The sequence below is a fragment of the Caloenas nicobarica genome, chromosome 15, assembly GCF_036013445.1.
Source record: "Caloenas nicobarica isolate bCalNic1 chromosome 15, bCalNic1.hap1, whole genome shotgun sequence".
Taxonomy (NCBI): domain Eukaryota; kingdom Metazoa; phylum Chordata; class Aves; order Columbiformes; family Columbidae; genus Caloenas; species Caloenas nicobarica.
Window position 1 is genome coordinate 12,107,067 of NC_088259.1, and position 14,771 is coordinate 12,121,837.

The 14,771-nt window shown below is 45.1% G+C and overlaps 1 protein-coding gene across 2 annotated transcripts in view; it reads right to left on the minus strand.

Moving 5' to 3' along the window:
- CDH4 (cadherin 4) overlaps positions 1-12,864 on the minus strand; it is a 431,673-nt gene extending 418,809 nt beyond the window's left edge. The window contains exons 1-2 of one of the 2 annotated variants that reach the window (XM_065645553.1): positions 12,805-12,864; positions 10,412-10,523 (exon numbers count right to left, since the gene is read on the minus strand). In XM_065645553.1, coding sequence (XP_065501625.1) covers positions 10,412-10,523; positions 12,805-12,864 — 172 coding nt within the window. Of the gene's footprint in view, positions 1-10,411; positions 10,524-12,801 lie in introns of both variants that reach the window. The other variant, XM_065645552.1, reaches the window with a different exon arrangement.
- Positions 12,865-14,771: the final 1,907 nt, after the last annotated feature.

Below are 14,771 nucleotides of genomic sequence, written 5' to 3' on the forward strand. Positions count from 1 at the left end.
GACACTGAATCAACTAGAATATGTTCGGAAGCCCATGAAAAGATAAATTAAGTGAAAGAATAAATCACTTAAATAATTCAGGCACAAAACAAAAATATTTAAAGCCTCTGGAAATGAGCAAAACAATTGTCTTTCATGTGTAATTGTGTAAACCTTCTGTTTTTAAGGGAGCTAAGCAACCAGCCAGCAATAATTAGGCTCCTGAAAGACAAGTAGCAAGGCATCCAGGACCTGAAACGACGACTTTTTCTGATTCCCCAGGGAAGCGCTTTCACCAGGGGAAAAATACTCTAAAAATAATTTTCCATCTGGAAATCCACTAGCCACACTCTCTTTCCCCCCCTGAAGTGAGAGATGCTCCAGAATCAGATCTTATCAGCAGAGGGAGTCTCTTCCTCTGACACAGAGATCAGCACACGTCTGCCTTTCTTCAGGTACCAAACACACAGGCATGACGGGCAAAATTAAACAGAGACACTGAACAGTAAAATATTTAGGTGAGGGTTGGGCCTTCTAATAAGCTTTATGAATAATAGAGATATGACAAGAACAGGATACCTAACTGTTTTAGTGGTTCATGGTCAAAGCAGAAGGCTCCATCACACGGGCTCTGCGGCAGTCTGTTCTGAACTGGTTTTGTTCGATGCTTTTATTAACAGAACAGATAAAGGAATGCAGCATATGTTCGTTACATCTGCAAACAATATGAAAGCAGGATGCGACTGCAGCTCTGTTGGAGGTCAAGATTAGAATTCAACCCAATCCTAACAAGTCAGAACAGGCCAATAAAAAAAAAATAATGTAATTCAATAGAAGAGCAAGGTAACCTAGTTCAGTAGGATTCATCAACTACACATATAGAAAATGACTGGGTAGGTAGCAGTTCTTCAGAAAAACAATGTGGGAGGTTATACTGGATCACAAGCTGAACATGAGTCAACAGTGTCATACTGTTAAGGAAAAAAGCCATCATCACGTTAGATAAATCAACCAGGCAAAGTCATCCCTGTCTGCTGAGCGCTGCGAGACGGGGCTGGCACAGCCGGATCGGCTCAGGGCACCAAGCTAGAGGCAAAGATAAGGGCTCAGATGTCAAAAGGAACAAATGAGTGGCTCAGCCTACAGAAGCCAAAAAAAATATTTGTCGAGTGTGTTGGGGGGGGAAAAAAAAAAAAAAGCAACAACTGTTCTCTGTGTCTATGACAAATAGCAACAGGTTTAAATTGCATCAAGAGAGCTCCAGCTTAAATGAGAAGGAAAGGAAAGCAATATAATGTCATATATTGGCTGTGGTGCCTACAACTGGACCACCGAGACCACACCAGGGACAAACCTATCACGAAGGAGCTGCTGGAGCCTTGAGGAAGGATTAACCGCCCTCTCGAGTTCTCCCAGACCTGTTTTTCCACGAGCACATGAAACACCAACCAATAGGTTGTAACGAGCGCGAGCGGGTCCAGGTAATATCACAAACAGCTCTGGGTGCAATCGGCGAGACGTCTCAAAAAAAACAACTGCGTGGCCAGAAGCAACTACAGGGCAGATAACAAACCCTCAGGGTTGATTTGTAGAGTTATCCATTAACCACCACTGACGAGAGCAGGAACAAACTGGATATTAAATTTTATGCTTTAAATTAGGCCTGATTTGGACTTCGAGTGCAACCATTTCGCTGTTTTCCAACATCTTCACAAGCTCATTTCTAGATGTTTTCACTTCATATACCAATAGCCCCAACACGCTTTTCCTGCTACACAGTGACGTAACAAATGTTTGTTTCACTGACCTGCCTTTTATGATTCTCTAGACACAAACCAACACAGCAGGCTGATACATAGCTTTGTATGGAACAATTTTTGTAATCTCGGCTATTCATCTTTGGATAATTGCTATATTCATAATTATTTTAAAGACAATTTTATTTAATAAGGATTGGAATTGCTATTAGACAAACTCAGTATAACAAAATTTTAGACTAAAAGTAATTTTTATGACTAATCTATGAACTGCTACAAAATTGTGATTTATAACAGGCATAGTAATAGCCTTAATGATTGCAGTGCTTCTGGGTATCAATGAAACACACAGATTGGCTCATTTCAAAGTAGAAAGGGCATTTACTTTTTTCTTTTTCTCCATCATGGGTGGCCCATACATGTCTTCAGGGTCCTTGGAGGAGCATCCAACATTCCCACTGTGCGTTCCACACCGTGGCAGCTATTTCCATGCTAATGTTAATAGGCTGTAGCTTATGTGACCCCCCCGAGCAGCAGCTATTGCACAGCATAACTCACAGAGCGCTGAATTACTGCCACCGGCTCTCTATTACAAAATGCCGGCAAATGGCAAGGAACAGCAGCAGGAAAGTTGTGAGGGCAAGGCAAAAAATAATTAAAATTTTGTACTGGAAGGGAATGGAAAGCGGGAATCTAAACAGGCTGGCAAAGGGAGACGCTGGAGCCCGGGGTCACGACGCACAGGGGCAGCAAGAGCGGCTGAAAGTCGCTGTTTGCAATGACAGCGCAGCCCATATGCCAGAGCATTTGCAGCTTCCCTCTCCCTCTGTGTAACTGCAATTCAAAATTAATAAATAAATTAGGGACAATGAATATAAGCAAGAAAAAAAAAAATCATAAAGCCCGTGGCAAAGAGAAATCTTGTTCAACCCAACTGGTTTTTTTTTACATTGCAGAAAAGCCGCTTGGGACAGATTCTGCTGGAAGAAGCAAAGCAGCCAGTACTAATGACAAATATTTTGGGAAAACAGAAACTCCATATGTTCTCCTTTTATTCTACTAAAAATAAAGAGGAAACCAAGAGCTTTTTGAATTTAAGTGTAACATTTCCTTATGCCAGGAGACAAACTATGCCTAAGTTAAGTCTGGACATTAATGGAAGCAAACAGCAGAATGCTGGTCCCTGGTGTTTCAATTATTCTCTCTTTAGAGGTTACACTTGCAAAACGTTACAGGAACACAATTTCCCTGCAAGGATCATTTTTCGCAGGCTGTTGTAACGTTTTTATTTAAACCTATTTGATCTGTATTTGCAGAAAAGCTCAGTTCATCACTCTTGCTTTTCATATATTCACCTGAGAAGTGTTTCGCAGGATCACAGCGTGGCGGGGGCTGGAAGGCACCTCTGCAGAGCATCCCGCCCAGCACAGGCTCAGCCAGAGCCAGGTCCAGGACGGTGTCCAGTTGGGTTCAGAGCGTCTCCACCAACGGAGACTCCACAACCTCCTGCAGTGTCTGATAACCCTCACACTGAAGGTTTCTTCCCATGTGTACGTGGAATTTCCTGCATTTCAGCTGGTGCCCGTTTCCCCGTGTCCTTTCTCTGCACACCACCCAGAAGAGCCTGGCTCCATCTTCCCTACGCCCTCCCGTGAGGTATTTATATACCATGATAAAATCCCCCCTGAGACTTCTCTTCTCCAGGCTAAACAATCCCAGCTCTCTCTCAGCCTCACCTTTCAGAAATACTAATAAATAAATATTTAAACAAAATATCAAAGCCAATATATCACAGCACACTGAGCAGTAAGGAAACCCTCTGATGGCACCGCTGCCCCAAGGACACTTCTGAGCCTCACCTCAAAAAGCAACACTGGGGGGGGTCATTTAAGCAACAAAAGCAAAACTGAACGTGAAGTCTACTGCTCTTCAGAACCTCTGGCTAGGGTACAAAAGGTTTAGATACACAAAAATGGACACGGATTGAGTCCATCAAACCAGCAGAAATTCCTACTGCAGTGCTCAAGGTCAAGGTCCTGGAGACACTAGCACAGGTTCACCTCGAAACCCTCAATCCATTTCAAACTGGAGTTATCGGAAGCAAATATTGGTCTTCATTTTTCAAACACTGCTTTCCAGTCTTAGTTCTTACTATTTCCACTTGCCTAAAAATAAAAGAGTAGGTTTTATACAGGAATGGCACCAATTCTGAATATACCAGTAACCTCGAATCGAACAGAAACATCTTTCTTTCCCTGTTACTTAAATTCATTCTACTGTATGAAAAAATATTAAGCAGCAGATTTCCAATGAAATCCTATCCTCTGTAGTTTTAATCTCTTCTTGCCCTTCAAATAAGGCTTTTAAGTATTATCTATATTACTAAAATATTCTGTGAGCTATGTGCATGGCCCATGCTACTGTCAGATGAAGTACTTCACCAGTCCCAGTTTGCAATGAAATAAGATACTGCTAGAAAAACATTACACTTATTTCCAGGGTAGAAATTAAGGCAGAAGGAGGCTTACACATAAATATCAATGAAATCAGGCAATGAGAACTGGCGTTAGGTCAATTAAAATCAAGCAAGAAAATATTTCACTGCTAGAATAAATAATTTTTATTTACCACATGCAAAACAGAATTTCCAGAATGCTTTCAGCATCTGCTCTGTGAGATCACGGCTCATGAGCTCTGTCAGCAACAGCCAGTTTCTGAACACAGAAGTTACTCTGAAATTAACATTTTTCTAACCTTAACAGACCTAACTTTATCAGTTTGGAGTTCAAAACAACCAGTATTTCCCAATAAATAAGAAACTGACACTATTTCAGACATGGCTTATTTCCTAAAAGTCTAAGCATAAATAAGCAAATGAATAAATTATTCAATAGAAGTTGTTGTTTCATTTTCTTCTGTAATATTTTTTGAGTGGCTACTTTGAAGCAGCGCAATTCTTTAACAGGCAAATTCCTGACACACACACAGAAAAAAAGAGCTCCGAGTTTGTTGTTGGAGAAACAGATTTATTCAGATAAAAATCAGTTAGCTCCCCAGAATGCAGAAAAAAAGTAATTTTACTGGGGTTTGAGGAATTTGGTTCAAAGCTTTGAGCTACAAAACAATATATACAGTTATTAAACTGTGTAAAGGGATTAACTCCACAAAGTGTTATTGACTACTCCGCTCTCATTAACTGCAATTTTATTTAGATAAAAATGTCATCTTAAACATCATTTTTGTGTCAGAAGTTAGATCTGAAGAATAACATTAAAACTAAACATGCATCGGAACGTCCCCAGTCTGCGGCAGCTCTTTCTGGGGTCTCCCCTGGAACTCACGACTGAAATTAGGGCTTTGATTTGCAACATGCCCATCAAGAGAAGCCACTTTTAAAATAAGTTGCCCCGTGGAATGGGAGAAGTGTTTTCCAAGAGGCAGCTTCACTGGAGCATGTACAAGCTTCACACAGAAAACTGATGTCTGTCTGCCTCTTCTTCCTCCCGGAAAAGAAACAAGAAAGGTTGGAGAAAGAGTTCTGGGTTCCCGGTGGACTTCCGCCTACTTTCAGATTTTATTAGAGAACTGTGAAGCTAATTATGTGTGCGATAACTTCAGTAACTGCTTTTCATGCAGAATCACAGACCAGAAAATAACGAAAAGCGGGAATGGAAAAGTGGCCCTGTCTCCTGACCCCGGAGCAGCTCGGCACAGGCGCTGGGTGTTTGGGGAGCTGCAGCTCCACTCCCGTCCTGCTGCCAGGACCAAGCAGCCCGCAGGAGATGCTCAAAAACCCCACCAAGGCAAATCCCAATTCCTCATCATCTTTGCTTCTGAAAAAGACACCCATACGACACCCCAAAGGGCACCCTGCACACGCAGCAGGAAGGAGCATCCTCCCCACCGCGCTGCAGAGGAACCTGGACCTGCGCAAGTCTGTAGGGACCAAGCTCCTACCGAAATTAACAGCGGGCAGGTACCTATGTATTTTCTGGACTCTAGAACCAGGAAAAGTGGGAAGCCAGACGTATAGACAGGCAGACTGTCCCCATTAGCCAATTCACACGTTGGGGTGGTACAACGCTGTAGATACACACTCGCTTGCTAAGCTGCCGTTTGTCACCCCGGGGACGTGCTCCTTCCCTCCAGGCACTTAGCAAAGCCATTAGTGTTTTTCCTGAAAGATTTCTCTCATGTTTTCACAAGGGCCAAATTTCATGTCTGCAGCAGTATTTGGGGGCTGTGCAATTATTTTCAAGTAGAGCTGTTAGTACACGTCACTAACACACTCCACGTTCCATTTCCTGTATTATCCTGACCACAAGAATACGGTATATTTACCTCCAAAAGCAGGTGCAGTATATATCCCTACAGTTACCACTCCATAAATTAATAGTAACTAGACTCAAATATAGTTTGTTAACACTCAGGTTCTCACTTTTTTTTTTTAAATTTAGTGTTTGCTTCCACACTATCCATGAAGATCTGGAGCATCAGGATTTTTTGGTCTATCTGTTCTATACTCTTCTAAACAGTATTTGTAGCCTTCCTAAGTTTCGCTATTGGAAGTGATGAGGGCTGAATAGGATGGACCTATTTGACCATGAACAAGAACATTCTACCTCTAACAAACTTGAGATGGTCTCCATACTGAATTCTTATGAAAAAACAGGTATTTCAGTAAGGTTTTTATGTATTTGTTTTTAACCAAATATAGCACTAGTAAAAATCCTAGCATGGAAGCAATTACGTTTTTAGACATTTGCATGAAGCTTGGCTAGCTTTGGTTTCATACACTTGCTTAAAGCAGAACATGCTGGCACAGTTTATTCATCTTCCCGTATGAAAATAAACTGTTCTCCACGCGCTTCTACCCAAACGTAACTGCCTACACAAGTGAAGTTATTCTCCTACATCAGTACAGGCACTATTTAGGATGGGCAACAGAAAACATGAATCATGGCAGATGACGAGATGCACAGAAAAACAAAAAAGGGGTTGCACATCTCAACTGCTTACGTTGTCTCCTGAGTGTAGGGAAAGCTACGAGTTGTTCAGCTGTATTTCTGAGAGGTGACCTGCTAGAGCTGTGATGGTACCAGGCTAGAAAAATAACGCACTTAACACCGCAATGTCATTCCACCCACGACCAGTTGCCACGGGCTCACAGCATGCCAATAAAACTTGAATTTCTAACTTAGAAAAAGTCTTTCTTTAATTACAAATCTTCAAAAATCTTTTAAAAATGGAAAAGTGCATAAACCCAAAAGTTCACTGGCCATCATCATTCCCGAACACCCAAGTTAATAATAAGGGATCAGAATCCCTTGAGTCAGTCCGGAACTGTCTCCAGTGCAGTACAACATGTCATTGCTCCCCAGCCCTCAGAACCAATGTTCTCACCATTTTAAGTTAACATTCATCATTAACAAACAGAAAAAGATACCATGCTGTAATCCTCCTCTGCCATGCTGCAGCTTTGAGATTTTTCCTTAGGCTAAAGAAGAAAATAGTTAACAATTCTATTTTAAACATTATCACACATCAGTGATCAAGACTAGGTTTATTATCTTGCAAACAAAAACAAAGACCAAAAAAATCTAACAGATTACACTCCACTAACTTGTATTAAGGGATGCAGGGGCGGCATTTCTAAGGAAGGCGCTGGCTCCGCAAATCAGTTCAGCTAATACCCCACCATCAGGCTACAATGCTGGCAGTGATGGGTAATAGGTGGTATTTGTGGCACTATGGGGGAAAACTATTTTAAGTCTAATTAACATGAAATTTTTAGAATGCAAATGGTTTTCGTTTATACATAAAACAAAATGCCATGACATTTCTCCCATCCATTTATCATAAACAAGTTAATTACTGTGTAACAAATAGCTGCTGCTAGAATCTATATGTTTTGCGAGCTGACTCAGGCAAATAAGATGAACCACAAAGTAGTAGTTAATAGCTTATGGCATACTTATAATAAAACAATGACTCTGTAAAAGCTCTTGTTGTCAAATTAAGTCTAAGCTATTTCCATTGGAATAAGTCAATTATAGGCAGTGATTATCTGTTTAACTTGATTCAAACCTAGAACACTATAAACACTTTCATTTTGACACATTCATAACGCTGCAGATATTTGAGAGCTGGATGTTACAGCGCTTAAGAAAGAAATGTTGGGTTTATTGCCACATAGCTTATTCCTGAACCACGCAGCATCTAAAATTTCCAACGTCGGCTGAAGTTCACCCCTTTACCGATGTCCACAAACCTCCCAATTGCTGATGAACGACCCTTTGGGCAGGACAAGCTGTCCCAGGACTCCTCACATCTTCCTGAGGACAAAGTCAGGATCACGCAACACAAAGACTTTGTTTGCCCACTGGAACCCCCCGAGAGCCATCTGAACCACATATACACTTTTTCCTCCCCTCAGTGCCATGACAGCACTGACAGGTGAATCCCACCGACTTTTTTCAGGAAAACAGTCCCATTTGGCCTGAAGATGAATTACTGAATGCTGATGAATAAGATGGTGGTAGCTGGCAGCAAAGCTTTGCGTGGTGAGATGGTGTGAAACGGTACATATGTCAATCTATCAAACATGATAATGTAAGCAATCTGAACCCATTTTTGGTCTGAACTACTGTACAATACTTCACCCAGATGGAAGGAAGAGATAAACATTTTGTGCTGCAGACATATCAAGTGTTAGGAAGTAAAATTAAACCTAAACTGGAAAACTACCAATTTTACATGCTAGAGTATATATAGAGAACAACACAAGCATGAAGAAGAATTTTATGCAGCAGATTTTCTCCCCTATTATTGTACAAATTAATTAGATACATTTGTTTCCTATGATAAACAGCAGCAGGTATTTGACTGTAGATTAAAAGGTGTAAAGACGATAGTTCACTTATTAGCAAACACAGCATTTGCACTTTTTTCTTTCTCCTTCAGTTGACAAAATGCTTACAAATCACATAACTCGTGACAGCGTTACCAGGACATGAATCTTATAAGTGGTGCACCCATACATAATGAAGTGAGGGCCAGTTCAGCCCTAAATCAGAGGCAGGTTTGCCATGACTAACGTAAAACTATAACTGGCCCCTAAAGGATAAAATTAAATAGAAATATATTTTAACTCAAATCAACTTGACAGCCTATCTAAATATCATTTCATATTTTAAAAATATCAGTTGCAACTGAAATGAAATGACAGCCACTGCGCTTTCTTCAAAGTCATTACCAGCTAACTCCTCTACACAGACTTCCTGCTCCATCCCTATTGACCACCTACATAAAGAGGCAGCACAATTTATCAAGCACTAAACTGCAAGAAAAATACTCCTCAGAGCAAGTATATTAATGGCATGTTTGTCTAGTATTTGGAGGACATTGTTTATCAAACAATTTCCAAAGCTAAGTAACATGAAATGTACTCAGTTCACAGACTGACCTGTAAAACTAAATATTTAAACAATTGGTACTTGGTCTCTTCATGTGTTGCTATACTGTTGGGTTTGTCTGTGTCAAATCCCTGTTTGTTTATATTTCAAACTCAAAATAAACTCCCCAACGTCTACTAATTGATGCCAGGCCAGTCAAGAGAATTCCTGAACAGCAAAACTAAGACAACTGGGCTCAGAAACAAAACTGATTGCCAACTCATGTAGAGAAAAAACGTCCAGTCTTGGATTCTGCTGAAGCCAGAAAAAATACTGACAAATCTGCTTCTCTTTCAAGAAAAATCAAAGTAACGGAGCAGGTGTTTGCTCTGGAGGAAGACAGAAATCCCAGCTTTCTGGCAGAGACACGCGCATGTGAGTAAATGTACTCAAAAGAAAGTAGCAAAGGGTTTATAAACCCTTGAGTAGAGCATCAAGTCTTGATGTGCTCCAACTTCCGCAATATTTTATGTTTTTAGAACTGCTGTAGCAGCCACCAATGGGTAGGGATTTAACTCAAGGGGGCTGCTGGGGGGAGTGGGTGGGTTTTGATCGTCAAAAATTCTCTTGGAGTAAAAGAATGATTTCCAGCATCATGCAAATATAAAGTTTAATTATTTTTAACTTGAAAGGGAGACAGATCAATACACAGGATAATCTATTGTTATTTGGATTACGAAGATGTCTCAGAGTTTACAACCACAAAAGTGGTTATAATCCTGCAATTACTATAAAGCTAATTGGTAGTTTCTTTTTGCCTGTGTTTTCGTGTTGTCAGTGGGGCAGTAATGAAAATGAATGCCACATTTGTGAACAGAATGTCTGTAGGCTTGTTTACCACATTTCCAACAACAACGTCTGCTTTATCACGCATTTCAAAGCAGAGATAATTTAAGGATCTTCGAATTTCATACATTAAGAATACTTTCTAAAATATCAGATGTAGAGTTCCTTCAGACGGGGTGGGAGTGGGAGACACAAAAGTGAAGTGATGACCTCACGCACTATAGGCGAACAATCCACCTGAAGCAGCCAGCACACGTACTTGGAATGATTCATCTGTATTCAAAACTGCGCTCAGGTAAACCACTTAGTGTTTCATCCTCCTACAAATATAATTCTGCAGACAATTTCACCATCAAACCCAGCATCTTTAAGCCTCCTTTCACCTCTTGAAAATACAGTTATTGCAGAACCTATTAAGCTTTTTATTGCACTTACCTTTGAGTAACTTCTGCCCTTCCATGACGTTTTGGGAGACGAACGCTGCGTAGTCTTCTTCTGAAAAGCCAGGCTTGCATGTGGGTCTCACTGTAAGATCCCCATTGTGCGCCTGCAAAAACAAAACAAGGAGAACGCACACCATGACTTTCGTCATTTAGGAAAATGTTCTGCACCCAATGCCTGGGTGTTTAGGCACGGGCAAACCTTAACAGTAAAGCAGCATGCAAGTAGAAACTGCTTGTGTTAAAGCGCCTATCTGTTGGAGTGGGTCCATACTGTAGCTGCAAAAATAAAACGGGCCAGAAAATAGTTGCCTGACTACAATAGAGAGCATTGTTTGTAGGAAGGCTGGGATACTGGGCACTGTCAGAAGAGGGGAGGGAACAAAGAGCAGCAATTCATCAAGGCGAGCTGTGCTCACGCTGGAGCCACGCAAAGGCCTGATGTTACAACATCCAAATCACTGAGTTTTGCTATCAAGAAACTGGGCAAGCCCCAGGACTGGAAGAGTAGAAAACATACCCCAGCTCACAGCTGCCTCGGGAGCTCATGGCCAAAGTCTCCTTCCCTCCCCTTCACCCTGCAGCAGCATCCAAGGCTTCTGCACTTGCCCCAGCAGTAGGGGGGGATGGAGGGGATGGAGGGGATGGAGGGGATGGAGGGGATGGAGGGGATGGAGGGGATGGAGGGGATGGAGGGGATGGAGGGGATGGAGGGGATGGAGGGGATGGAGGGGATGGAGGGGATGGAGGGGATGGAGGGGATGCCCAATCACACATCTAACAGTGCCAGTGAACAGCACAGCCCCATGCACAACCTGCCAGGATCCAGCGGGAAGCATCCAGCTAAACACTCAGCTGCTCTGCTGCAACTCTGGACTGCGCAGCGGGGAACGAGCCCCTGCCACAGGGACAGGCTAGCCCGGCCGTGGCAGCCCAGGCTCCTTGGGATGGAGCACACTCTCCTCAAAAAGGAGGATCCCAGATCCCAACTCTAACCAACTCACCGAAAGCACATAAGCCAGTGATTAATGCCTTAGCAAGTGCCAGGTGATTTATGCAGAAACAAGTGCTGGTGGCGAGGCATTTCTAACACTGCTGGCGGGGCTAGCCAGAGCATCGCTCAGCGACGCAGCCTGTGCCTCCCATGCCTCCAGTCCCAGCGGCACAGGCTGAAGCCAGGGCACCTGGAGAGTCATCTCCCTTAGAAAGCGCAACTCCAGGCGCGTACCTGCCTCCCCGGAGAGAGCAGCACAGCTCCCCCAGGCTTCCCCAAACACTTCTGGACACGGACGATGCTGCATTACAGAAAGAAAGAGCAGGGAAGAGGAGACACCGTTCCTTTCGCATGAGCTTAGTAAGCAGAAATCAAGCCAAGGTACTCTGCTAAAAATCACGCTCGGGAGACGGATGCCAGCTACTGCATGGGAAGCACAAGGAAGCAGCGGCTCTGTGGACTCTGACCGTCGCTGGCAAGATGTTGCCATTAGGAAACATTTCAAAGGGTCTGACTGAAGATAATAGGCTTTGAATGCGAAATCACCAATTATTGTAACGGCGCTCGCTAGATGAGAGCGCACCGGGGCTACTTCTGCACAGCCACCAGCCTCCGAGGGCTCGGACTCGGGACATCGTCACACATTAAACTTGGCACAGGGGGATACAGGCAGAAAAATAAGCGGCTCTTGTTTCTGCAGCCAGTCCAACACGAAACACAGCAGCCGCTCGGCTCGCACGGTAACACTGCAGCCACGCGTTCAGGCATTTGTTGATGTTCTGCAGAAATCCCTTAATTTGAGGGGCGGGGAGGGGGGAAACCTAAAAACCCCAAACTTTTCAGACCGTCAGCCCCCAACACGGTTCAAGCCCGCTCGCTGTGCTTAAGGGCTTGCAAAAATAAAAGTTAAAGGCACCGCCGCGGCGCCGGCAAAGCAGGGACGGCCGGCGCGGAGCGGGCAGCGCCGGGGCGCGGAGGCTCCGCCGGGGCGCGCAGGGCTCCGCGGGCCGAGCGGAACCGCCGCGGGACGCGCCGCTGCCCCCGAAGTTTATCTGGCGACGCGCATCACGGAGGGCAAGTTTTGCCGGCATCGCTGGGGAGCTGGACTGCAGCTAGATCGCGCTAAAAAAATCATAATTAAAAGCAGTCGCGATGATTTAAAAAAAAAAAAAAGGGGGGGAGGGAACCGGTGAAAGCGGCAGAGAGCTGCGGGGGCGCCGCTCCGCTCCCACTCACCCACCCCGGCCGCGCGGACCGGCTCCGCGCCCCGACCGCGAAGTTGCCGCGGCTGCCGTGCCCGCAGGCGGCGGTCGCGCCGGCGGAACCTCCGCGGGGCGCGGAGCCCGCGGGTGCTGCCCGCCCGCCCGCCGCCCCCGGGGCACCCCACTTACCGCCGCCGCCGAGCCCCAGACGGAAAGGAGCAGCACCAGCGGCACCCGCCAGCCGGCCCTCATGGCCCCGGCGGCTCCGGCCCGCCCGCCGGGCGGTGGCTGGCGCTGGCCGCCCCGCTGCGCAGTGCCGGGGCCGGGGTCGCTGCCGCCCCGCGCCCGCCGCTCGGCGCCCGCTCTGGGCTGCAGGTGAAGCGCCCGCCGCGCGCCGCCGCCACGCCCCGCCCCCCCAGCCCCGCGGCGCGCGGGCACGCGCCGCCTTAAAGGGACAGGCACCGCCCCGCAGCGGGGAGCGCGGCGGGGGGCGGCGGCGGCGTCTACCCCGGCACCGAGCGGGGAGGAAGGCGGGCGGGGGGCTCCGCGGTCGCGCAGGGGAACCACGGGAGTTCGCCTGTGCAGAGAACAAACTTGCACGTCCAAAGATGAAAAATTAACATATTCGGGGAAAAAAATATAAACGAGCCAACATATCCCCGGGAGGGTCGTGTCCATTAAAAGTAGCGTATCTGGGGAAAGCTAGTATATCCAGCAGCAGGATGGACCCCGTGGCGAAAAAAATAACATGTGCGGTTGAGAAACAAGCGTGTCCAGTGAGGAAAACCTAGTGTGTCCACAGGAAAAGCAAATACATCCACGGGATGATGAGCACACCCGGTGAGGGAGGCATAGCCCAGGTGGCGAGGGAAAGCCTGCACATCCACCAGAAAAATGAACATATGAGGGAGAAAAAAAATCTAGTACATCCAGACGTGAAAAACTATCATACTTGCAGAGAAAAAAAAAAAAATGACACCGTAGGAAATGACATCCCTGCCATGACAGGGACGCGCTCCTTCGCCTGCGAGGGTTCTGCTGAACGGCGCCCTGTTTGGGAGGGAAAGGCCTGGCGGGGGTGATGGCAGCGGGGCTGGGGGTTGCAGAGCTGGGGGTGGTGTCCGGGTGGGCTTTGGGCGGGCAGGGGTTGGGGCGCGGGCCCCTGAGCACCCCGGTCCACGTGCCGCACTTGTCTTAGTCAAACCTTGGGCGGGAAGAGGGGAGGGTGCAGCAGGTGCCTCCCCGAGAAGAGAAAAATGGGGGCGAACAGCAGCTTTTGGATCAGGCAGGAAAACGGGTAGTGGCTGAAGTAGCTCCTCAGCCGTGTCCATGAGGCAGTCTGAGCCTGGACCTTCGTTTCTTAGAGGAAAGTAGGCACGTCAGGCCTAGTGCTTGTCCACATCAGCAGCAGATAATGCTAACTCCGCTGAACTAGAGGGTTTCTGGTGTAAAAATAAAGGCAGATCAAAACAGGTCCAGAAAGCGAAACTCAAGTCAGTTTAGTTTCCACAGAAAACTGAAAATGGAAAGCAGCAGTTTCCAGTGCCAAGTATGGCTCCTGCTATTTTCCTCCGGCATGACCCTGGCGTCCAAATATGATCTTTTTCCTTTCTGAATGCAGCTCAACTCCAGAAATAGGAGTTCTCAGGCATGTGTATTTTGTGCATATAAATCCAACACTGATTTGCATAAATAGATGCATACTATCCGATGTACGTGCAAAACCAGACATTGCAGCTGAAAAATCTGGCCATTAAACTATTCTGTTAGATTCACACATTTCCAAAGGAATGAGGCACATAAATCCACTGACTGCATCTTTTGCTGTTGAGTAGATTTAATAGCATTGTGTTAACACCTAGAGATGTTGGCGAAGAACTGAGACCTCATTGTATTAAGCTCTGTAGACACAAATAATGAAAAGATTGTTCCTCCCCTACCAATTTACAGTCTTAGTGGATTATAGGGTTTATTTTGTTTTTAAACAAGTATTTCTGGTTTTGTTATATAACATCGAATAAATCCCATCATTGTATTGAATTTAGTGTATACCCTTTTTTATGAAGCACTTTCACAAAAGCTGAAATAATCAAGTTACACTGTGAAAGCAAAAGTAAATCCTTATATGTATATACAAAAGCTAAATTTGTTCCTTTTAT